Source organism: Equus quagga, chromosome 15 (assembly GCF_021613505.1).
Source record: "Equus quagga isolate Etosha38 chromosome 15, UCLA_HA_Equagga_1.0, whole genome shotgun sequence".
Classification (NCBI taxonomy): domain Eukaryota; kingdom Metazoa; phylum Chordata; class Mammalia; order Perissodactyla; family Equidae; genus Equus; species Equus quagga.
This window is the reverse complement of record NC_060281.1, coordinates 33,601,001-33,627,603: the sequence shown is the minus strand read 5'-3', so window position 1 is coordinate 33,627,603 and position 26,603 is coordinate 33,601,001. Positions and strand designations below refer to the sequence as shown.

The window sequence follows — 26,603 nt, the reverse complement described above, 5'->3', positions numbered from 1 at the left end:
CCCTGTAGGGGAGGGGACTGGAAGCAGCATTTCCCTACTCACTTGCCTCAGAATCACCCAGGATGCTGTTTAAAATAAGTCAGATTCCAGATCTCCCTCCAGACTCTGGGGCTCCGAATGTCCTGCAGAACCCGGCAGGTCTGCGTTCTCACCACCGGCGGGTGTAACTGTCCAAGAGTTTGAGAACTAGAAACCTAAATACAACTCTTTTCCCTTCCACTCTGCCCATGGCACCTTCATTCTGCTTTTATATCAATGAGCAACTTTTATTTTGTTTAGGCCAGAGTGGGGCAAGGGGCGGGGGCAGGACGGGGGATCTTCAATCGTCCCCATAAACTCTGGACCAGCCCACCTGAAAATGTGCTCAGGCCGCCCTGCCTTGGGTTATGTAAGCTCACTGGGGCTTTTTAGTTTCTTTTCCGGATCCAGCAGAGGTCTCTGAGGTCTGCGCGAGGATGACGCCTCTGTGCTTGTGAGGCCAGGGGTCTAAAGGCGAGAATGGAGGAGAAAAAGTTTATGGAGCAGCAGAGAAGAGGGCTGAAAGTAGGGTGGGGTTGAGGGGAGAGGGCTTTGTATGGAAGATGACCTGGGAGGCTTGGTGGAGGAGGGGCAGCCAGGCCTAGATCCTGGGGAGCACCCCAAATCCGGAGCTCGAGACCATCAGAGCCTCTCCTAACTCCCAGAAACAGTGGGAATGGCTTCATCTCTCATTGCAACCATCTCTAAATGCTGTGGAACAGCATTATTATTATATTATTATTATTATTATTATATTAGTATATTATTATTATTATATTATAGTATATTATTATTATTATTTTTATTTTCATTTAAGGTATTAAAAGTACTTTTTTTGGAGGGAGGGATGAGCTAATGAGACAGTTTGCTGGAGCTGCCACACCTAGGAAGTCCTCAAGAAGGGTTGACATCTTGGATAGAAGGGCTTGGGACCAGCTGTCAGGAGAGCTGGGTTCCATCTGCCTCTAACACTCGCACTCCCCTTGTGACCTCTAGCAAGGAAAAGAACCTCTCTGAGATGGGACAGGACCCAATTCCTGATTTGTGAAATAGAGTATGATGGTCAAAGTAATTAATAAAAATGGATGTGAAATCTAAGAAATTGTTAAAACCTTCTGATGCATGACTTTTCCGTCCACAGAAAAAGTGTTAGGGGAAGGGTCTTAGTGGAGTGGTTAGTAATGGTGGGTACAGTTCAACTTTGAAAAAGGATTTGCAGGGCAGACAAAGGTGAAATGAGCAGTTCCTGCTTCTGGAGTGGCTCATTGTCTAATGGGGAGATTGTAAGTTGGTAAGATGGAGTTCAAGGCAGGGCACGCTTGGTACCATCGGGGAGGTTCAAACCCCGGGCTGGACAAGTGGTTCTAAGACTCGCCTACACATTGAAATCGTCGGGGGAGCTTGAAAAGATACTAAGGTCTAGGTCCAACTCGAGGGACGCTGATTCAATTGGTTTTGGCCTCGGCCTGGGTATATGGAGTGTAAGAACTCTCCAGGTGGTTCTAAGAAGCAGCCAAGATTGAGGACCATGGGCGAAATGTTCCAAAGACCAAGAGATGTGTGTTGGGGATGAAGCACAGCCTTCAGTAGGGTCTTTCACAATGGCATTCTTGTTAATATTAATATTAATATTATTGAGATATAGTCCATATATCACATAGTTTACCCTTTTAATGTGTATAATTAGGTGGTTTTTAGTATAATCCCAAGGTTGTGCCACCATCACCATCATCTAATTGGGATGATCTTTTAGGATGTGCAGGTCTGATGGGTTGGAAGGCAGAGGTGAGAGTAATCCAGAGGAGGGAAATGCTTAAGCAGTGACATTTTGGTGGGACAGGGTAAAGAGATGGGGAGGGTCCATTTTTATTGCAACCCAGGGGACATGCCTCCAGAGAAATGGGGGTGATGCCAGACAGCAGGTTGTGGCAGCTGTGGGCTTTGATGGTAGAGGAGAGGCATTATGTACTAAATACAGCAGATGGGCAAGCTGTGGATGGCTTGAGACCTTATAGTTATATCTGGGGACAGGCACAGTGTTCAGGAAGGCTTTACAGTTTTCTAGGCTGAGGTAAATGAAAGCCTGGACTAAGGTAGTGGCTGTGGGATTGAAAAGGGGTTGGAGGAGTTGACTCTGAGTCCATGAGGCAGGGGAAAGGGGGATCAGAAGGGACTGAGGATGGTGATGCTAAGAGAAGTAGGGGAGGGGGAGAGGCTGGTTTGGTGGGAGAGGTGTAGTTTCCTTGTAGACCTGTTGGATTTGAGAGGCAGATGTTCCAAGAGGTGCAGATGTCCTGAGGTAGGTTGGAAGGCAGAGTCTGGAGTGACATTGTTGTTGAAGTGGAAGGTGGGGAGCCGCCCCATTGGGCTGTGATCCCTCGAGGACTGGATAGACACTTACAGGATGTGGCCATAGGAAAAGAGACCTGGTTGGCTCTGGAGTCACTGGGAGGTGGAGGAGGCTGCAAGATCTAAGTGAGTTTGGACTCTGAGTGATTCAACTGGAGAAGTTGCTTCTGAGAGACAGCAGAGGTGGCTGAAATCTGCATAGAGGTATGCAAATCTGGTCACTAGTGATGTTGCCAAGAATGCTGTGCTTGGTTAAGGAGAGAGGTGTGTGTAGGAGAGAAGGTTGTCCTGAAAGGAAGAAGCCAGGGAGAGGCCAGCAGGTAGGTGCGTGTCTCTACAAGGAGCTCCGTGAGGATAGCGATGCTCCTGGGCGGGGAGTCGGCTTTGGTGAGGAGGGAGGCAGTGATCTGGGTGCCCCTGAGGTTGGGGCCCTACCACTCAGCTGCTCAGAGCCTGTCCCTGTGGTATTTGGCTGCACTCACGTGAGGTCTAACTTGCCTGGAGATCCCACCTCACACGCTTTGCCAGCATTGGCGCTTAGAACGGCGATGATGTCAGGTCTAGCTGGCTGAGGTTTCCGCTTTTCCCCCTCTGCTTGGGCTCACTGGGGGCGTTACATTTCACAAGTGTAGCCCATTGCTCCCTGCTCACGAGTCCATGCAAAAGAAGCGTGGTGGAGCGGGCCCGGTATATTCCTTAATCAATTTCCGCCCGCATTTGCTGGGGCTCAGCTGAGCTTTGCCGCTGTCTGGCCTGCTGCGAGGTTGGCAAAGTTGTGGCCATGTGACTGTGCCATGTCCTCCTGCTCCCGGCCCGCGCTGCCCTCTGGCTCTTTGTGTACCACCGCTACTGAGGTGGCTCATTGAGGTCCTTGGCCAGATAGGACCCTAGGGCAGTTCCAGGGGTCTGGGGGGCTTGGAGGGGACGGATTCTGTGAGTGTCACGGGGACCATCGCGCCTGCAGTGTGGCGTCGGGGGAGGGGGGCTGGGGGCCGGACATGGCCTGTCGCCACTCCAGCTCACCCTGCTTTCTGCTTTTCCAATCTCTTTCAAGGTCTCTTCTCATTCCGCCCCTGCCCCCATGTTCTGCTCTCTTTGTTTTCCTCTTCCCATTTGAACATCTCAGTCCTTCCGACCACCCTGGGCCCTGGGCTGCTTCTTGGGCTGGTGCTTTGAATGACATTCAAGGGCCCTTGGAGGTCGGAGGCTCAGACAACACTTCCCACCAGTTTTTGGGGTGTCCTTTCAGGGCCCTGAGTACTGTCCTCTCTGCTCCTGTCCCAATTCCTGCTTTGGGTAACAAGGAGAATCCAGGCAGGCGTAATCCTCACTCCTAGGAGTTAGAGGCCTTTTTCTAGTGACCAGGAGCTCTATGGGGGATCCCAGGCTCTAACGGTGTTTCCTCCTGCTGTGGGCACTGAGGCTGCTCCTGACTCTCACACTGAGGGAGGGTAGAGTCTGAAGGCTTCTGGCCAAGGGATTCCATCTGTGACTTCTCTGGTCTCCACCCTCCTCCCATCTCACTGTCCCTTCCCAAGGTTAACTCTAATTTTCTGATATGCCAGCTTCCCACACCAGGTTCTGTCCTGGCCTCCTTTCCTGCCATGTCATGTGCCCCTCAGTCCTTTGTCCTCCCTTCTCCCACCATCCCCTTCTCTCTGCAGTTCTCTGACCCTCTCTAGTGCGTCCTCCCTTCCTCCTCTTTCCCCAACGGCAAGTCCCTTCTCCTCCCCTCATGGGCCATTGCCTACAAGGAGCCTTCACCTGCTTGGCTTCTAACTCCTCATGACTTTCCTGAACCCTAACTTTTTGGGGGTGCCTTTTTCCCAGGTGGTCTTCCCTCCATCCCCACTCCGCTCCTGCCCTCACCAAGGGGAGCCCTGAGACACAGTGCACAATCCCTTGTGCACAGACCCATCTCCTGTCTTGATGCCCAGTTGCCCTCCCTCCCCTCCAGTACAGGCTCCTGCTTTTGGCCCTGCTTCATCATGAGCCTTTCACCCAGCACCACCCAACCCTACTCCTCTATCCCAAACCTCACCCTCTTAAGGCCTCCACTCTCCAGCCCACAGGTACTAGACTCCCTCTCTCCCTGGACTATCAGCACCCCTCCTGCCATGGCACCTTGCCCTGATCCCACCCTGTGCCCATCTGCCTGGGGCCTTCACCAAGTTCTTATCTTTCACAAGCCCCCTCCAATGGGACCCTTGCAATCACCACCCTAACCTCACTCACCCTCTCTCAGAGCACCCCCTCCTGTCGGCACCCTAACCCGCGTTCTTCCAGTCACCCCTGTGCAGTGCTCTTCCACAGCCCCCAGTCCCAAGTTCTCACCATTATCTCCTCTGCTGCCTCTTGTGCTCCTCCGTACCCACCACCGACATGAAAACCTACTCTTGGTCCAACTGCTAGCTCCTTGGCCTTCATCCCTCCCCCTTTGGTTCCTTGACCCCACTGGCCTCTCAGTCCCTACACCACATAGCCAAAATCCTTATTTATGACACTTGGTTGGCTCCTCTCTTTCCCTACAGTGGGCCTTCTCCAAGCACTGCCCTTCCTGTGCTGGAGGTCTAACCCAACCCTCTTTGGAGGTAGGACCTGCCTCTGTTCCTGAGCCACTCCCACCGTGTAGGTCCTTCCCAAGGCTGTGTACCTTGGCATTTGAGATCTATTTTTTCTTCCATCCCTCCTCCTTCTTTCTAACTCTAAACTACCTTTGGACACACTGCATTGCCTTTTTGAGACCCCCACCACCCACCTCTCCCCAGGGGACATTGGTAGGTCCATCCACCTCCCCACCTGGGGCCTCATCATGCCTCTTCCACTCTAGGCCCAGGCCCACACTTTCACCTCCTCCAGGGGTACTGGCCCACCCTAAACTCCCTTGTGTCACAATCCACCCCTTGTGCCTCACTGCCACACCCTCCCTTGGCCCCAGCTTGTCCATGATGAGCCTTCACCACAGGCAACAGCCCCTCACTCCCCATCTCACCCTAACTGCCTTTGCACCACAGTCAACTTGACCATGGATCCCTCCCATCCTGGGCCCCTCACATGCCCTCACTCCCAAGCTGACAAGATCTCCCCTTCACCATGGCCTTCTTGCATCTCCCTTGTTCCCTGCAGGCCAGCCTCTCCCCTTGACCTCCTACTTGGACCCTTAGGACAACCATGCCTCCCTCTCCTGGTACCTGTCCTACATGTTTGCCCATCTCCATCCCCCTCCTTCCATTCCTCAATTCTCCTCTCCTCCTTTCCCCTTTCCTACTTTCCTGTATTGGAAATCTCATTCTTGTCCTTTTGCTCATGTGCATTTTCTGCATCCTCAAGACCTTGAGAAGCTCAAGACAGCAGAACTTTTCTGTGAAACATCTGATGTCCAGTTGTATCCGGGAAGCAGTTTCATCTGGTCTCCTCTTTGCCCAGGATCCCAGTATTTGTTATGACTTCACAGTGGTGTCCCAGGATGGATCTGTGCAACCAAGATTTTTTGCTGAGGGACACTTGGATGGTCAGCCCTTCCTGCACTATGATAGTGAGAAAGGCAGAGCAGAGCCCTAGGGACTGTGGGCAGAAGCTGTCCTGGGAACTGACATGTGGGACATAGAAACCAAGGATTTGGCAGAGAAGGGGAAGGACAACAGAAAGACCCTGGCAGAAACCATGGTCCTGCAGGACCAGAAAGGAGGTGAGAGTGGGGAGTGTGCCTGAGTGATGTAAGATCTTTTCTAGGAAAGTTTAGGGCAGACAGCAGGGACCTGTGTCTTTCCATTGGATTAGGCTGGGAGAGGGGGTGAGGATTGGGGACTGTGGAATTCAGCATGGAGGTGGCTGTTACTCAGCCAGCACAGGAAGACATGGAGGAGAGAAAGGAGGGGAGTCCTGGCTGGAGTTTCTCACTTGGGCGGGGAAGGCAGAGGGACACAGAGAATGGAGAAGTCACTGCTGAGTGGGGACAGACTTGCATTCCCTCCAGGAGATTTGGGGCTGCGAGATTCAAGAAGACAACAGCGCCAGGGGCTTAAGACATTTCTACTATGATGGGGAGCTCTTCCTCTCTTATCACCCCAAGACCCATGATGAATGATGCTCCACTTCTTGGCTCAGACCCTGACTGTGGAGATCAAGAAGTCCTGGGACACAGATGGCTTTCAAAGCAAGGATTACTGGGCCCATGTGTAGGGAGAGCTTTGTGGAAGGCTGTGGAGATATCTGGAATCCTGGATGGGTTTCATGGAGAGAACAGGTATGACCCTGGGTCAGGTCCCTCCTAACCACCAGACTCCTGAAGCATCCCCCTCAACTCTGCCCAAGGGGACCATCCCTGTACTATGGGATGCATATGTGTTGTGTTGGCATGTTGTGTTGTGATTTGACTGTCCTGTTAGAGCCACTGGATAAAGACACCACACAGGTGGGGAACTGTCCCAGTGTCCATAAACCAGGGAAGCGGTGCACCCTCAGACAGAACGCTGAATCTGGGGAGGTGAGTGTCAGGCACGAGAGGAAACCTGCAGTCTGGGGGGCCAGTCCCCTTGGCTCCCAGCCTGCCTGTTACAGAGAGACCACCCCTCACATCCCCCTACTCAGCATCAGCACTTGGATTCAAGAGAAAGAGACCTAAATCCTGCCCATCCTCCTTCCGGGACTGGGACGAATTAGACCCCAGGGTGCAGAACAGATTTGGAGAAGGTCTGGGCTCAATGGGGGCTTCAGCCAGAGTTGGAAAGGTGGGGAGAGCCCTGTTCTCTCTGTCTCCCTTGGAGGGGAACAGAACTTGGCCGCCAGCCTCATTGCCTCTGTGCTTTCTTCCCCAGAGCAGCCGGCAGTGAACGTGACCTGCAGCCAGGCCTGGGAGGGCCTGCTGGGCTTTCGGGTTCTCTCTCAGGAACATCTCACTGACCTGGCTTCAGGATGAGGAACCCCTGAGCCAGGAAGCCCAGCAGTCTGGGGGGGTCCTGCCCTATGGGAATGACACCTACCACACCTGGGTGGCCATAAGGATTCCCCAAGGAGAAGAGCAGAGGTTCATGTGTCACGTGGAACATAGCGGGAACCACACTGCACACCCTGTGCCCTCTGGAGAGCCTGGGATGCTCCTGGAGGGGGTTCTGCCCCTGGTAGGGTCAGGGGCCAGGGTGGGAGAGAGGAGAGCATGCCTGTGCTCTGGGTGCCCGGGTTATAATAAGGCTGTTTTTCAGGAAAGGCCCTGGTGCAGCAGAGTGGATGGCCACCCATTCTGGGGGTTGCTGTTATTAGTGCCATTATTGTGTATGCCCTTTGGTGTGCAAGGAGAAGACACATCAGCTGAAGAAAGCTCAGGTGATAAACTTGGGCAGTGGATGGTGATGAGAGGGGCTCTGCTGAAATGTGCAGGACCCCTCTCTTCTCCTTCTGCACAGATAGGAGTGGAGATGACAAGTCTTCCTGCTCACTGGAGTATAACAGGAGACGCAAGTTGGAGTAGGTGTGAGAGGAATTGGGGGCAGTAAGTCCACAAATGCTGCTTATCTGTGCACGTGGCCAAGGCCGGAGCCAAGAATCTTGAATTCTTAATTTGGGCTTCTCTATGCTGTCTAGATAAGGAGAGTGATCAGCTGACAGCAGGGAGGGCCGTGGCTCCCACCTGTGCTCTGATCTCATTCCTTTCATGTCAGGCTCAGCAGGGCTTGTCCTGTTGAACTGTGGTGGGGATCACGTGCTTATGGGCAAGGCCCACAAGGAACTTGGGGTCAAGGGGATCAAATGGGGGAAGTCTTGGATCTCCTGGGGAGGAAGAGGAAGTGGGGCATAGGGCTGGGGAGTGTGGCGTGATGTACCTAGCCTATTTTGTCTGCTTACCTTCCTCCTTTTCCCTTAATTTCTCCTGCCACTGTAAGGAAGCAAGACAATGCACATGATGCCCAAATACGGTGCTTGCATAGTGCCTGAGCCTCCTGTATGTGAAGTGCCTTGGGGAGCCCTGACAGGCCAATGGGTTTTGGGCAGAAATAACGGTCTTTTCTCCATTATGTAGCTCCTCAGATTCTTCCTGTAGGAGCTGGATTCTGTTATCCTTTGAGTCACTCCTAGCCTCTACTCTTTTTCAAGTTGCCCATAGCGTATTCTCATGCTTCCTGGTGCTTCCCTTCAGAGAATATGGAAGAACAGATATACATGGACGATTTTAGGGAACCAGTCCATTCTCCAGGGGACCTTGGTTACTGTTTTCATCCTGCCTCTAAGTTCTTTTCCCATCCAGCCCATCGTGGGGCACAGTCTCCAGGACCACTTACAGATGGGCATTTTGTCAGTGCTCTTGTGTCCTCAGGTTGCCTTTCCTGAGCTAATGTCCATTTCTTGGTGTGGTCAGCGCCAAGTGAATGTGCAGTAAGGGATGGCAGGAAACAATTTTTGCTCCACAACCTAATTGCTTGAAAGAAGAGTTAAAAGGGGGAGAGAAAATGTCTGTTCTCTAGTATATAATAAAGGCAATGAAACAGGTGGAGAGTGGGGTATGAGCAGGGCACAGGGACCTGGTGAAGTGTCCAGGAGATACAGGCCTGCTGTCTGCACCACTTTGGTGTGATCTTGGGGAGGTGAGTCCCCTCTGTGCCTGCTTTCATCATCTGTTAATTAGGATAATTACACCTGCCCTGTGTGCTTCACAGGGTGAGTGGGAGATCTGAAAAGTCGCTGTGTGCAGTAAGGCTGATGTCCTGCCTGAGTATGTCCTCCTTGACATTTGGTTACCTTGTTCTCAAAAAAACCCTGAATGTCCAAGGCCTTTGTCCTTTTTTTCTTTCTTTACTTGTTCTGCTTCTGTCTGTCTCTCTGAGACTCTTTCCTTCAGCTATCAGCTCTCCTGTGCTTCCTCTTTTTCTTTTGTTAACAGCTTTATGGAGGTATGATTTTGTAGGGGAGGAAGACAATTCCTCTACCCTCTAGGTCCTTCTGGCTGGTCTATGAATTAAACTGACATGAGGCAGAATAACAGGAGAAAAATCAAACAAAGCTTAATAACATGTATACAAGGGAGAAACCCAGGAAAACTGAGTAACTCAGCCAGACAGGCCAAAGACACCACCTGAAATACCATTTTCAGCTAAAGACAAAGGAGGATGTTGCGGGTAGTGGTTTGGGACTTCTAAGGGGAGGAGGGCAGTTCACATGGAGATGGAAAATCAAATGTTTGGTAGACAGAACTTTGATAAGAATGGGCTTAGCAAGGACCCTCTGAGTCTACTGGTACCCAGAGATATCTATGGTGATGGCCTGTCCTGGGGACAGGACTTCTATCTTAAATTCTTTTAGGCAGCTAGGAGAAGGTCAAAGTTTCTTTCAGAGTCTTTTGTTTTAAAAATAATCAAGCCAAAGAGACACATTTGGGGTGGCCAATTCTGCTTCTCTACAGTGTACATCCATAAAATTCATCCTGTGTGCATGTGTAACTCCATAATTTTTAGAACATTATAGACTATCTCCACAATCCAGTTTTAGAAACTTTCCATCGCCCCAGGAGTCCTCTGACCCCCCTGACACTCAATCTGCATCCCACTCCAACCCTTGGCAACCACTAATTTGCTACTTATCTCTCTAGATTTGTCTTTTCTGTACACTTCATATAAACAGAAATACATGATATGCACTCTTATTTTGCTTCTGGTATAATGTTCTTGAAGTTCATTCAAGTTGTAATATGTATCTATGGTTCCTTTCCTTTTACTGCTGAATAGTGCCCCATTGCACTGATAAACCACATTTTCTTTATCCTTTCATCAGCTGATGCATATTTGAATTGTTTCCCATGTTTTTGGCTATAATCAACAATCCTGCTGTGAAGCTCCATGTTTAAGTTTTTATGTGAACATATATTTTCATTTCTCTTGGGTATATCTAGACGTGGAATCACTGTGTTGCGTGGTATGTTGATATTGAACTTTTTAGGAATCTGGCAAAGCATTTTGCAAAATCACTGTTTTATTTTACATGTTCACCAGCAGTGTATACTCTAGCAATGAGGGTTCTAGTTTCTCTGTATTTTCAGCAACACTTGCTTCTGTCATTTTTGTGATAGCCATTTTCATAATGAGTAGTATCTCATTATAGTTTTTTTTTAAAGATTTTATTTTTCCTTTGTCTCCCCAAAGCCCCCCCTGGTACATAGGTGTATATTTTTAGTTGTGGGTCCTTGTAGTCGTGGCATGTGGGACACTGCCTCAGCATGGCCTGACGAGCAGTGCCATGTCCACGCCCAGGATGTGAACTGGCGAAACCCTGGGCCACCGAAGCAGAGCATGTGAACTTAACCGGCCACGGGGCCGGCCCCTCTCATTATGGTTTTAATTTGCATTTCCATAATGACTAATGATGTTGATAATCTTTCAGTATGCTTATGATAAGCTATTCGTATATTTCCTTGGGTGAAAGGTCTATTCAAATCTCATGTTCATTTTGCTTAGCATAATACCCTCCAGGTCCATCCATGTTGTTGCAAATGGGATGATTTTGTCTTTTTTATGGCTGAATAGTATTCCATTGTGTATATATACCACATCATCTTTATCCAATCATTGGTTGATGGGCACTTGGAATTGCTTCCATGTCTTGGCTATTGTGAATAGAGCTGCAATGAACATAGGGGTGCATATGTTACTTTGGATTGTTGATTTCAAATTGTTTGGGTAGATACCCAGTAGTGGGATAGCTGGGTCATATGTTAGTTTTATTTTTAGTTTTTTGAGGAATCTCCACAGTGTTTTCCATAGTGGCTGCACTAGTTTGCATTCCCACCAGCAGTGTATGAGGGTTCCTTTCTCTCCACACCCTCTCCAATATTTGTTATTTTTAGTCTTAGTAATTATAGCCATTTTAACAGGTGTAGGTGGTTTCTTGGTGTAGTTTTGATTTGCATTTCCTTGATGATTAGTGATATTGAACACCTTTTCATGTATTTATTGACCATCTGTATATCTTCTTTGGAAAAATGTCTGTTCTTATCCTCTGCCAACTTTTTGATTGGACTGTTTGTTTTTTTGTTGTTCAGTTGTGTGAGTTCCTCATATATTATGGAGATTAACCACTTGTCGGATATATGATTTGCAAATATTTTCTCCCAATTGGTGGGTTGTCTTTTTGTTTTTATCTTAGTTTCTTTTGCCTTTCAGAAGCTCCTTAGTCTGATGAAGTCCCACTTGTTTATTTTTTCTTTTGTTTCCCTTGTCTGAGAAGACATGGTATTTGAAAAGATCCTTTTAAGTTTGATGTCAAAGAGCGTACTACCTATATTATCTTCCAGGAGTTTTATGGTTTCAGTTGTTAGCTTCAAGTCTTTGATCCATTTTGAGTTAATTTTTCTGTATAGCATGAGATAATGGTCCACTTTCATTCTTTTGCAAGTTGTTGTCCAGATTTCCCAACACCATTTATTGAAGAGACTATCTTTTCTCCATTGTATGTTCTTGGCATCTTTGTCAAAGATTAGCTGTCTGTAGACGTGCGGTTTTATTTCTGGGCTTTCAGCTCTGTTGCATTGATCTGTGTGCCTGTTTTTATACCAGTACCATGGTTTTGATTACTATGGCTTTGTAGTACATTTTGAAGTCAGGGATTGTGATGCCTCCAGCTTTGTTCTTTTTTCTCAGGGTTGCTTTAGCAATTTGGGGTCTCTGGTTGCCCCATATGAATTTTAGGATTCTTTGTTCTATTTCCATGAAGAACGTCATTGGGATTGTATTGAATCTATAGATTGCTTTGGGTAGTATGGACATTTTAACTATGTTTATTTTTCCAATCCATGTGCATGGGATCTCTTTCCATCTCTTTATGTCATCATCTGTTTCTTTCAATAATGTCTTATAGTTTTCATTGTATAAGTCCTTCACCTCCTTGGTTAAATTTATTCCTAGCTTTTTTATTCTTCTTGTTGCAATTGTAAATGGAATTGTATTCTCGAGTTCTCTTTCTGTAAGTTCGTTGTTAGACTATAGAAATGCAACTGATTCTTGTAAGTTGATTTTGCACCTTGCAACTTTACTGTAGTTGTTAATTATTTCTAATAGTTTTCTGATGGATTATTTGGGGTTTTCTATGTATAAGATCATGTCATCTGCAAACAGCGAGAGTTTCACTTCTTCATTCCCTATTTGTATTCCTTTTATTCCTTTCTCTTGCCTAATTGCTCTGGCCAAAACCTCCAGCACTATGTTGAATAAGAGTGGTGATAGTGGGCATCCTTGTCTTGTTCCTGTTCTTAGAAGGATTGTGTTCAGTTTTCCCCTATTGAGTGTGATGTTGGCTGTGGGTTTGTTATATATGGCCTTTATTATGTTGAGGCAATTTCCTTATATCCCCATTTTGTTAAGAGTTTTTATCATAAATGGCTGTTGGATCTTGTCAAATGCTTTTTCTACATCTGTTGAGATGATCATGTGGTTTTTATTCCACATTTTGTTAACGTGGTGTATCACAGTGATTGATTTGCAGATGTTGAGCCATTCCTGCCTCCCTGGAATAAAACCCACTTGATCATGATGTATGATCTTTTTAATGTATGTTGTATTCAATTTGCTAATATTTTGCTGAGGATTTTTGCATTGATGTTCATCAGCGATATTGGCCTGTAATTTTCTTTTTTTTGTGTTGTCCTTGTCTGGTTTTGGTATCAGGATAATGTTGGCTTTGTAGAACTAGTTAGGAAGCCTTGTCTCCTCTTCAATTTTTTGGAACAGTTTGAGAAGGATAATATTGTCTTCTTTGAATGTTTGGTAGAAATCACCAGGGAAGCCTTCTGGTCCTGGACTTTTATCTTTTGGGATTTTTTTTTTAAAGATTTTATTTTTTTCCTTTTTCTCCCCAAAGCCCCCCAGTACATAGTTGTATATTCTTCGTTATGGGTTCTTCTAGTTGTGGCATGTGGGACGCTGCCTCAGCGTGGTCTGATGAGCAGTGCCATGTCCGCGCCCAGGATTCGAACCAACGAAACACTGGGCTGCCTGCAGCGGAGCGCGCGAACTTAACCACTCGGCCACGGGGCCAGCCCTTGATTCAGTTTTGGAAGGTTGTATGATTCTAGGAATTTATCCATGTCTTCTAGAGTATCCAATATATTGGTATATAGTTTTTCATAATATTCTCTTATAATCTTTTTTTTTTTTGAGGAAGATTAGCCCTGAGCTAACTACTGCCAATCCTCCTCTTTTTGCTGAGGAAGACTGGCCCTGAGCTAACATCCATGTCCATCCTCCTCTACTTTATATGTGGGACGCTTACCACAGCATGGCATTTGCCAAGCAGTGCCATGTCCGCACCCGGGATCCAAACCGGTGAACGTTGGGCCACTGAGAGGCAGAACGTGTGAACTCAACCACTGCACCACCAGGCCAGCCCCTCTTATAATCTTTTGTATTTCTGAGTTGTCTGTTGTAATTTCTCCTCTTTCACTTCTGGGAATTTTATCTATTTGAGCCTTCTTTCTTTTTTTTTCTTGGTGAGTCTAGCTAAAGGTTTGTCAATTTTGTTTATCTTTTCAAAGAACCAGCTCTTGGTTTCATTAATTTTTCCTATTTTTTTGTTGTCTCTATTTCATTTATTTCTGCTCTGATTTTTATTATTCCCTTCCTTCTGCTGATTTTGGGCTTTGCTTGTTCTTCTTTTTCCAGTTCATTTAGGTGCATTGTTAGATTGTTTATTTGGGATTTTTCTTGTTTGTTGAGGCAGGCCTGAATTGCTATAAACTTTCGTCTTAGAACTGCTTTTGCTGTATCCCATAGATTTTGGCATGTCGTATTTTCATTTTCATTCATCTCTAGATATTTTTTGATTTATCCTTTGGTTTCTTCATTGACACAATCGTTGTTCAGTAGCATTTTGTTTAATCTCCACATTTTGTGGCTTTTCTGATTTTCTTCCTGTACTTGATGTCTAGTTTCATACCTTGGTGGTCAGAAAAGATGCTTGGTATTATTTCAATTTTCTTAAATTTATTGAGACTTGTTTTGTGGCCTGATATGTGATCAATCCTGGAGAATGTTCCATGTGCATTTGAAAAGAATGTGTATCGTGTGGTTTTTGGATGGAATGTTCTGTGTATATCTACTAAGTCCTTCTGATCAAATGTCATTTAAGGCCAATGTTTCCATATTGATCTTTTGTTTGGATTATCTTTGTTTGGATTACATTGGTGTAAGTGGAGTGTTAAAGTCCCCTACTATTATTGTGTTACTGTCTATTTCTCCTTTTATGTCTGTTAATAATTGCTTTATATATTTAGGTGCTCCTATGTTGGCTGCATAGATATTTCCAAATGTTATAGCCTCTTGTTGGATTGTTCCCTTTATCATTATGTAGTGCCCTTCTTTGTCTCTTGTTACAGTTTTTGTTTTAAATTTGCTTTTGTCTGATATAAGCATTGCTACCACAGCTTCCTTTTCTTTGCCATTTGCATGGAGTATCTTTTTTCATCCTTTCACTTTCAGTTTGTGAGTGTCTTTAGGTCTGAAGTGTGTCTGTTGTATGCAGCACATACATGGGTCTTATTTTTTTTTAATCCAGTTGGTCACCCTATGTCTTTTGATTGGAACAATCTGTCCATTGACATTTCAAGTAGTTATTGATGAAAATGTATTTATTGCCATTTTATTACTTTTCTTTTTCTGGGTATCTTAGTAGTTCTCTCTTCATTTCTTTTCCTCTTGCTCTTTTCCCTTGTGGTTTGGTGACTTTCTTTAGTAATATATTTGATTTCTTTCCTCTTACTTATTTGTTTACTTATTATAGGTTTCTGGTTTGTGATTACCATGAGGTTCCTATATAATATTCTATGTATATAGCAATCTATATTGAGTTGATAGTCCCTTTAGCTTGATCTTCTTGGCTGTAGGTTTTTTCCTTTCAGCACTTTAAATATGTCATGCCATTCTCTTCTAGCCTGTGTCCCTCCTCTCCTGGATAAAGTGCATTGATTTAAGATTACTTGACTTCATTTACAACACAAAAGCTGTAGGGTTTTGGCTGAAAAGTCCACCGATAGCCTTATGGGCTTTCCTTTGTATGTCACTTATTGCCTTTCTCTTGCCACTTTTAGGATTCTCTCTTTATCTTTAATTTTGGACATTTTAATTATAATGTGTCTTGGTGTGAGCCTGCTGGTGTTCCTTTTTTTTGGTGCTCTCTGTGCTTCCTGTACTTGGATGTCTGTTTCCTTCCTTACGTTAGGAAAGTTTTCAGCTATCATTCCATGAAATAGATTCTCTGCCCCTCTGTCTCTCTCTTCTCCTTCTGGGACTCCTATCATATGAATGTTAGTAAGCTTGATATTGTCCCAGAGTTCCCTTAGACTGTTCTCATTATGTCTAATTCTTTTTTATTTTATCTACTCAGCTTGGGTGATTCCCTCTAGTCTTTCTTCCAGCTCACAGATCCATTCTTCAGTATCATCTACTCTGCTATTGAGGCCTTCTAGTGAATTTTTCATTTCCAGTATTGTATTCTTCATTTCTGATTGGTTCTTTTTTATATTTTCCAATTGTTTGTTGATGTTCTCACTGTGTACATCCAGCTTTGTCTCAATGTCAGTGAACATCCTTATGAGTTTTTGTTTGAACTCTTTGTCAGGTAGACTGCTTATTTCTGTTTCATTTAGTTCTTTCTCTGGGGTTTTGCCCTGTTCCCTTGCTTGGAATGTATTCCATTGCCTCCTCATTATGCCTCTTTCTCTGTGCTTATATCTATGTATTAGGTGAGTCAGCTATGTCTCCTCATCTTGGATAAGTAGCCTTATGTAAGAGATGCCTTTTGAGGCCCAGCAGTGTGCTTCCCTCTTGTCACCAGTCCAAATGACCCAGGAGTGACCGACCCCTGTGTGAGCTACTTGTGTCCTTCTGCTGTGACAGAGTTGCTCTTACTGCAGGTACTCAAGGAGTCTAGTCTTTCCCTCCCTGGCCAGCTGTTTGTAAATCGGGTTTGGGGAGCCCCGGCACTGCCGGCTACAAGGTCTAATAGCACACTGCTGTTGCAGTTTTCCTGTTAATTGAGTAGGTACTCAGTGTAGCTGGTTGCTAGGCTCAGGTGCTTAGAGTTGCTGTAGGCCTCAGGCCTGCAAGGCTGTTGTCAGCTCTCTTAGGATTGCAGCTGAATGGGGCTGGCTGTAGGCATGGGAGCACCCAATTGCTTCAGGCTTTGGAAGGTGGGGCCGATCCTCTTTGTGGCTGTTTGTGAAGCACATGTCTTCTGCCACTGATAAGCCCCACCTCCCACAGGTCCACACACACTGTCAATACAACCCTGGTCCATGCATACTTTCCAACTCCCTGGAGCATACCCAGTTGCCCCACTGCAGAGGCCCCCACCTTCCACCAATGCCCCCGGCACCCCCCCAGGTCACCTAGTCCCCACATAGGCCTTGCCTCACAGAGGTGGACACACTTGCCTGCCTGTAGAGGATCAAGGCACCCAGTCCATGCAGTGTGGCAAGTAGTCTGAGGGCTTGCTGTGAGGCTGGTCCCTAGGGCAGGCTGCCTGCCCTGGCTGAACTGGATTAAATCTGTGCTCTAATGGATGTGGCAGACCCTGGGTTATCAGGCCAGGGGGAGAACTTCAATGGTGTCTGCCAGTCTGTGTCAGCACACCTGGACCAGATCAGAACAATGGCCCCCCACCAATGTCTCAGTCTCTGGAGAGGTCTCATCTTTCACTGAGATGCACCCAGAACCTATCAGGTGAGTCTCTTTTCATCAAAGGACTGTGCAGCTTTTTTTTTGGTGATTTTAGGTTACTCTCTGAGACACGTGAATTTGTGCATGGGCCCTTCATGAGCTGGGTTTTTTCGGCTTTTGTCTGATAGTTTTTCTGAGGATATCCCTGTTGTAGTTAATAGCCAGTGAAGCCAGATAGTAGGACACTCATCTCAGTTGTGCTGAGTCTGAAGGATGCTTATAGCCGTAACAGGCTGGTGCACCGGTCCCCACTTCTCCAGGGAGGGCTGCATACCTTAGGGTGGCTCCTGCCCAGCCGGCTGTGAAGCTCTGCCTCTTGCAAAGGTGGCGTTTTTATCTCCAGAAGGAATTTCTGCCTCTTTTGCCTTAGTCACTACTGTCCCTTGTTGTGGGGGTTCTTTTTCTCCAGTTTTCAGTTTTCTCTCCAGGGTAACTTTTCCAAAAATAGTTGTAACCTGGTTATGTTTGTGGGAGGAGGTGAGTTCAGAGTTTGCCTACACCGCCATCTTGATGAGATCTCTAATACAATTTTTGATACTGCTAGAGGGCGTGGCTTTGTTCTTTTCATCCTGGTATTATTTGGTCACAGTTACCACCTATTGCCACTGGGTGGGGGTAAAGAGCCATGTATTCTGAGTCCTCTGCATCCCACCAGGATCCCAGGGGCCAGAGCCGGCACTGACTGGGGGGTGGGAGGGGGCTTTCTTCTGCATGCTCTCACAGGCTTACTTGCTCTCCCCTCACTATCTGTTCTCCTGGGGTGTTGGTTTGATGAGGTTGCCCCCCCATGATAGCTTTCACCCCTGTAGGGGGCTTCCTCCTAACCTGCAAGGGACCTCTGGGGTCTTTGATGATCTCCCCTCTTCCTTCCCTTTCAGAGGCCACACACAGTCTCAGATTGCAGTCTTTTGGGGAAGGAGCAAAGTTTCCTCTCACCCCGTTCCACCTCTCCCAAGGGAGGTTCCAGTTTCTCCACCCTCTGACATATGGCTACATGGGTCTCTCAGACATCTTCTGTGTTGTGTGGATGTCCTCTGTGGAGTATGAATGTCTTTTTCATTGTATCGTGACAGGGAGAGATCACTGGGAGAACTCACTCTGTCATGATGCTGACGTCACCTCTCTTTCATATTCTTAACTTAAAAAACCAAAGACCTGCTATAGCCAAACCGGTTTTCCACTGCCTCAATCCTCTCTCCCACCTGGCCCTTAAGCATGACAGCTGAAGAAGCTGTGAGGAGGGGCCAGCCCTGTGGCTAAGTTGTCTGCTTCAAAGCAAGTTAAGCACTCTGCTTCAGCAGCCCGGGGTTCACTGGTTTGGATCCTGGGTGCAAACCTAACACTGCTTGTCAAGCTATGCTCTGGTGGCATCCCACATAGAACTAGAATTACCTGCAACTAGGACATACAACTATGTACTGGGGCTTTGGGGAGAGGGAAAGAAAAAGAAAAAGAAGAAGCTGTGAGTGTCCTGAGCATTCCCTTACTGCCTGGGGAAAAACTTCAAGTTTAATCTGGGCCTAATTCACAGACAGAGTCATGGGATAGGATGGGGATTACTTTTTGGATTTCTCCTTTATCACAAAGGTTATGGAGATCAGGTTTCTACCACTTGTCCTATAGCCACTTGAATTAGAAATTAATGCATTTATTTAACACATAGAAGAAAACATCCTTTGAGAAGTTGTTACAGTGGGGAGGGGCATCGAGGTTCTAAGATAATTGGCTAGTGTTATACATCAAGGAAGATTCAAGAAGTTCAACTCAGACTTTGGGCAGCATCAGGGAACAATGAGAGAGAAGACATGGCAGAAACAATAGCATCACACTCCTGTAGGTCTGTGCTGCAGCAGTGGACCTTTCTCTCTTGCCTATAAGTACTGGGTGGGCAACACTCCATATGCTTGGTGTAAACACTACTGCCTGCTCTTATTAGCTGCATCTTGGGCAGGTGTCTATTTTTCCCACCCAATGTATACAATGTGAGATGCTGTTTCACACACATACTCATCTACTAGTTAGTATGTTCATTTTGAATACTTGGTTTGATAACACTTAATCTCTACAAAGAAATGTAAAAACTGAAGGACACAATTTTTATAAGGTGAACATGAAGACATAAAGATCTGATCTGATTTCAGGAAACCTTGGATACCCCCTCAATGTCTATGTAGACATTTGTTATCCTGCTGGCCACAATCTCACAGAGAAGTGTGGGACATGTGGGTCCAGACATGACTTCTGCAGCCTAGCGATGGTCTGAGGGCCAGTGTTCTTTAGTTAAATAAGGGGATGTCCTGGACGCTGGGATCTATGGGATCCCAGGGCTCTTGACTTTGATATCCTCTGCCTCCATGTCCAGCAAGCAGTTTGCCAACCTACCTGCTTCCAAGCTTACAATTCCCAGGAACAATCTCTCTACCTATTTTTTCTCTGCTTGCATGCAAATGGTCACCTGAACAGGTAGTGGTTTCTCTGACAATCTCTCTGTCTGTCAGGCTCTATTCAAAAACTTGTTGCATGTCACTAATCTTCATTTCTGTCTAGGGTCATGGCAAATCCTCTCCTTGGGATGAGACTCTACACATAAGACTGAAGAATCCCTTATTCCCGTACTCTTTCCACACTTGAGATCTTCTTGCAGGTCAGAACTCCAAAGATCAGAGAAGCAAGGAGCACTAGGCTAGCAATGATTCCCACAGTGATAAGGATGAAGTGGGAAGGTGGATCTGAGAAGGGAATAGTAGGGACCATGAGCCTCGTGGACAATACACTGACCCTCCCACAGGTACCCAAAATATCTGTGCTATATTGGTTCTAAGAAGGGCCTTCTACCTTCACATCTCCCTTCTTACCCCACCTCATGATGAGGAGTTCAGGCAGCCCCACAGGCTGCACATGACAAGTGTATTTCTTTAAAGGTTTTATTTTTTTTCCTTTTTCTCCCCAAAGCCCCCCATTACATAGTTGTATATTCTTCGTTGTGGGTCCTTCTAGTTGTGGCATATGGGACACTGCCTCAGCATGGTTTGATGAGCAGTGCTATGTCTGCACCCAGGATTCGAACCAACGAAACACTGGACCACCTGCAGCAGAGTGTGCGAACTTAGCCACTCAGCCATGGGGCCAGTCCCTAACAGGTGTGTTTCTGATCCTCTCTAGATGCTCACCTCTGGAAAGTCCCATTGATTGCAGGGCTGGTCTACACGGCTCAATATCCTGGGTTTTACTCTCACCATCCTGCATCCAAGTCAGTATGATCTCCCCTGGGTAAAATCCTAGGGCCCAGGCAAATGTTGCCATCAGACCTAGGTTGATGGCTCACATATGCTAATGGTGACACTGAAAGGATCGGAGGAATCAGAAGAAATTTAAGAAAATTCTTTTTCCAAGACAGAAACAGTTAACAAAACATGGACAGAATGTGCCAAAAGATGAAAGCAAACTGAGAAACTTTAATGCCAGATCCCTGAGAGTCTGGGAAGGGGAAATTCTCTTACTTCAAACTTCAGTTCTAGGAGGATGGCATTTCTGCAATGGATATCGAGCACCTTAGTACACTCTTTTTCCAAAAAAGCAATGATGAAAGTGGCAAAATTTTAAAAAGAATTCAAGAATTCTGGAAACAAGGTTCATAGCTTTGGTTGAAAAATGTTTATTTTGTAAAAACTACTGAATTTGGTAAATAAAGTGAGCTCTGTGGCATTTTAATTGGGGCTTTGCTCATTGTCTCCTCAGCTTTGTGGCATAGCAAACAAATAGAAGATTTCAGCTGCCTAAGACTGTGATATCAGTCTGGGAAAGCAGGAAAACACTCAAAAATTTAAAAAGAGGGATCATGGAAACAAGAGAGTCATAGGGGGTGCTTTGAAAATATTCAACATATTCCTGTGGATCTGAAAAGGTGTGCACATGTGCATGCTCAGGAATGACCAGAAAAGGCCCCAGTTATCTATAGCTAACTGTGAGGTTCTGAGCAAACAGAAAGTGAAAGCCAATGCAGAATTGCAAACTGTCTGAACTTTGAAGACTTTCCAAACTCTTACACATATCTCCTCAGAAAAGGGTAGAAGTCTTGCTGGATCAAAGTGTTTAAGGAAAACTTTTGAGCAATCATTGGATGACCATTAGACTGACTGAGGATTGAATCACAGAAAGCAAGGCTTAAAAACAAAACAAGAATTAGGGGACCAGTCCAGTGACGTAGTGATTAAATTCACATACTCTGCTTCAGTGGCCCAAGGTTCATGGGTTTGGATCCTGGGCACAGACCTAGTACTGCTCATCAGGCCATGCTGTGGCAGCATCCCATGTAAAATGGAGAAGGATTGGCACAGACGTTAGCTCAGTGACAATCTTCCTCAAGAAAAAAGAGGAAAATTGGCAATAGATGTTAGCTCAGGGCCAATCTTCCTCACACACACACATACACACAAAATAAATAAAGCAAGAATTTAAAAAAACCCCACAAAACTGAGCATGGTCTCTATAACTGTATACTGCCGGGAAGATAGATTCTACACTAAAAATCCAGTCATGAAACAAACAAACAAACAGGCAATATCAACACCCCTGGTGCAGATCATAAGCCAGAGTTGCCAGGACATATTACCTAAAATGTCCACTTTTCAAAATAAAGGATAACAAGACATGTAAATAAACAGGAAATTGTGGTCCACAGCAGTGAATAGAAGCAGTCTGTGGACACCTAGAAGTTGTACTAAGTACACAAATAATTTATGCAAGCTATAAAAATTCTGAAAAACAAAGGAAATTATATTTAAAGAATTAAAAGGATGATAATAATAACTCACCCAATATAGACTATAAAGACATAGAAATTATAATAGAACTAACTAGAAATTCTGGTGTTGACAAGTTTAATAATTGAAATAAAAGTTTAATGTGTGGTCTCAAATGAAAATTTGAACTGGCAGGCAAAAATTCAGTGAATGATGATAAGCCAGTTGCAATGATCCCATCTGACAAACATAAAGGAAAATGAATGAAGACTAATGAGCAGAGCCTGTGGGAGACCACCAATATAGATGTAATTGGAGTCACAATTAATCAATTACATCTCCTCACAAAAAAAGAGAGGAGAGAGAGAAAGAAGCAGGAAAAATACTTGAAAAAATAAAGGACAAAAACATCCCAACTAGTATGAGAAATATTAATCTACATGTCCAAAAAGTTCAACGAACTCCAAGTAGGATAAATTCAAGGAGGTTCACGTCTATTTCTTATCACAGTAAAACTGTCACAAGCCAAATACTTCATAGAGACATCATAATGAAACTGTCAAAACACAAAGAAAAATTTGCAAGCAGCAGGAGAAAAGTATGACTTTTTATGTGCTGGAGAACCTCAACAAGATTAACAGCAGCCTTCACATCAGAAACAATGGAGTCCAAAAGCTAGTGGAATGATATACTTGAAATGCTGGTAAAAAAATTCCAAACTATCAACCAAGAATTCTATTTCCAGCAAAACTATCCTTCAAAAACTAGGGTGAAATAAAGACAATTCCAGATAAACAAAGATGGAGAGAATTTGTTGCTAGCATAGCTGCCTTAAAAAGAAGTCTTTCAGACCGAAAGAAACTGACACCAGTTGGTAACATGAATCTGTATGAAGAAATAAAGAGCACTGGTAAAGGTAATTGCATTAGTAATTATAAAATTCAGTATAGACATATGTTTTACTCTTTTCTACTCTTAAATAGTGATTTAAAAGGCAACTGCATAAAACAGTAATTACGTAACTATTGTTGTGCTTACAATGCATAAAGATGTAATTTCTATGACAACAAGAGCACAAAGGAGGGTGGAAGGAAGAGAGCTAGATTGGACTTTGATACACTAAAGTTTCTAGACACTACTGGAATTAAGTTAGTATTAATCTGCAGTAGGTCATTTTAAGTTAAGATACACATAGAATCCCCAGAGATCACTAACAAAATAACTAAAAATATACCAAAAATTTAAAGAGGAATTAATACCAGTTCTTCTCAAACTCTTCCAAAAATAGAAGGCAACACTTTCAAACTCATTTTACAAGGCCAGCATTATTCTGATACTAAAACCAACAAGGACACTACAAGAAAAGGAAATTACAGGTTAATATCTTGATGAACATAGATGAAAATATCCTCAACAAAATATTAGCAAACGGAATTCAAATTATATTATATTAAATTATATTATAAAATATATATTAAATTATATTATAAAATATATTAAAATCATACACCATGATCCAGTGGGATTTATTCCATAGATTCAAGGATAGTTTGACATCCACAAATCAATCAATGATATACCACATTAAAAAAATGAAAGATAAAATTATGTGATCATCTCAATAGATACAGAAGAAACATTTGACAAAATTCAACATCCATTTATCATAAAAACTCTCAATAAAGTGGGCAGAGAGAGAGTGTACCTCTGTGTATTAAAGACCATATATGACAAGCCCACAGCTAACGTTACACTCAATGGTGAAAAGCTGAAAGCTTTTCCTCTAAAATCAGCAACAAGAAGATGATGCCCACTCTTGTCACTGTTCTTCAACATAGTATTGGAAGTCCTAGCCAGGGAAATTAGGGAGGAAAAAGAAATAAAAGGCATCCAAACTGGAAAAAAAGAAGTAAAACTGTATTTGTGGATGACATGATATTATATATAGAAAACCCTAAAGACTCCACCAAAAACTATTAGAACTAATAATCAAATTCAGCAAAGTTGCACAACACAAAATCAACATACAAAAATCAGTTCCATTTCTATACAGTAATAACAAACTATCAGAAAGAGAAATTAAGACAACAATCTGGGCCAGCTCCAGTGGCCTAGTTGTTAAGTTTGGTGCACTCCAATTTGGCAGCCTGGTTTGGCTCCTGGGTGCGGAACGAGATGGCTTGTCTGTCAGTGGCCATACTGTCATGGTAGCTCACAAATAAAAGAGAGGAAGATTGACAATATATGTTAGCTCGAGTGAATCTTCCAAGAAAAAAAAAAAGAAAATCCCCATTTACAATTGCATCAAAAAGAATGACAGGGCCAGCCCCATGCTGAGTGGTTAGGCTCACGTGCTCCACTTCAGTGGCTCAGGGTTTCACCAGTTTGGATCCTGGGCATGGACATGGCACTGCTCACTGGGCCATGCTGAGGCAGCGTCCCACATGCCACAACTGGAAGGACCCACAACTAAAAAATATATGCAACTATGTATAGGGGGCTTTGGGGAGAAGAAGGAAAAGTCAAATCTTAAAAAAAAAGAATGAAACACTTAGAAATAATCAAGGAGGTGAAAGACTTGTACACTGAAAACTATAAGACATTGATGATAGAAATTGAAGAAGAAACAAATAAATGGAAAGATATTCCACGTTTATGGATTGGATGAATTAGTATTGCTAAAATGTCCATACTACTCAAAGCAATCTACAAATTCAATGCAATCTCTATCAAAATTCCAAAGGCATTTTTCACAAAGATAGAGCAAACAATCCTAAAATTCATATGGAACCACAAAAGACCCCAGATAGCAAAAGCAATCTTGAGAAAGAAGAGCAAAGCTGGAAGCAGCATCCTTCTTGATTTCAAACTATTATCACAAAGCTATAGTAATCAAAACAGTATGGTATTGGTATAAAAACAGACACATAGATCAGTGGAACAGAGTAGAATGGCCAGAAATAAACTCATGCATATATGGCCAATTAATTTATAACAAAGAAGTCAAGAATATACAATGGAGAAACAACAGTCTCTTCAATAAATGGTGTTGGGAAAACTGAACAGCCACATGCCAAACAATGAAACTGGACCACTATCTTGCACCATTCATAAAAATCGACTGCAAATCGAATATAAGACCTGACACCATAAAACTCCTAAGGGAAAACATAGGCAGTAAGCTCCTTGACATTGGTCCTGCAGATAATTTTTTGGATATGACACCAAAACAAAGGCAATAAAATAAAAAATAGACAAATGGAATTACATCAAACTAAGGAGCTTCTGCACAGCAAAGAAATCATCCACAAAATGAAAAGGCAAACTACAGAATGGGAGAAACTATTTGCAAATAATATATCTGATAAGGGGTTAACATCCAAAATATATAAAGAACTCATATAACTCAATAGCAGAAAAACAAACAATCTGATTACAAAATGGACAGAGGATCTGAATAGACATGTTTCCAAAGAAGACAAATGGCCTACGAATGGCCAACAGGTACCTGAGAGAGTGCTCAACATCACCAATCATCAGAGATCTGCAAATCAAAATCACAATGAGATATCACTGCACATCCATTAGGTTGGCTATTAAAAAAAAGATAAGGGGGGCCAGGCTGGAGGTGTAGTGGTTAAGTCCACATGCTCTGCTTCGATGGCCTAGGGTTCACAGACTCAGAACCCAGGCGCGGACCTGGCACTGCTCATCAAGCCACACTGTGGCAGCATCCCACATACAAAATAGAGGTGGATTGGCACAGATGTTAGCTCAGGGCCAACCTTCCTCATCAAAGAAAAAAAAAGACCAGAGATAACAGGTGTTGGTGAGGATATGGAGAAAAGGGAACTCTTTGCACTGGTGATGGGAATGTAAATTGGTGCAGCCATTACGGAAAACAGTATGATGGTTACTCTAAAAATTAAAAATTGAAATACCATATGATTCAGCAACTCCATTGCTGAGTATTTACCCAAAGGAAATGAAAACACTAACTGGAAAAGATATCTGCACCCCTATGTTCATTGCAGCATTATTTAAAATAGCCAAGACATGTAAACAACCTAAGTGTCCATCAATGGATGAATAGATAAAGAAAACTTGGTATATATATGCAATGGAATATTACTCAGCCATCAAGAAAGGAAATCCTGCCATTTGTGATAACATGGATGGGCTTGAGGGAATTACGCTAAGTGAAATAAGTCAGACAGACAAAGACAAATACCATAAGATTTCACTTGTATGTGGGATCTACAAAAAAAAAACCCAAAATCAAACTCACCAATATAGAGAACAGATCTGTGTTGCCAGAGGCAGAGAGTGGTGGGGGGTGGGCAAAATGAGTCAAAGGTACAAACTGCCAGTTATAAAATAAATAAGTCTTGCAGATGTAATGTACAGCATGGTGACTACAGTAAATAATAATGTACTGTATATTTGAAAGTTGCTAAGAGAGTAGATTGTAAAAGTTCCCATCACAAGAAAAAAAACTGGTAACTACCTGTGGTGATGGATGTTAACTAGACTTGTGGTGATCATTTCACAACATACATACATAGAATCATGATATTGTACACCTGAAACTAATATGTCAATTATAGCTCAATAAAAATAGCTTAAAAAAAACCCACGAAAGAATGTAAATTGTACACTAGAAAATATCCACTGAACTCAACAGAAAACAGCAAAGAGGAGCAAACAAAACAAAACCACAGGACATCTACAAAAACAAATAGCAAAATGATAGATATAAATCAATCATATCAATAATTATATTGTGTAAATGAATTAGACA

At 44.0% G+C, this 26,603-nt stretch overlaps 1 protein-coding gene across 1 annotated transcript; it reads left to right on the top strand.

Annotated features, from left to right (window-relative positions):
- The first annotated feature begins 498 nt into the window (after positions 1-498).
- On the top strand, positions 499-8,740 carry LOC124227052 (MHC class I polypeptide-related sequence B-like). Its single transcript, XM_046640966.1, is given in 5 exon segments — positions 499-543; positions 5,794-6,055; positions 6,327-6,453; positions 7,256-7,487; positions 8,678-8,740. Coding segments are annotated over 5 exon segments (729 nt in total).
- Positions 8,741-26,603: the final 17,863 nt, after the last annotated feature.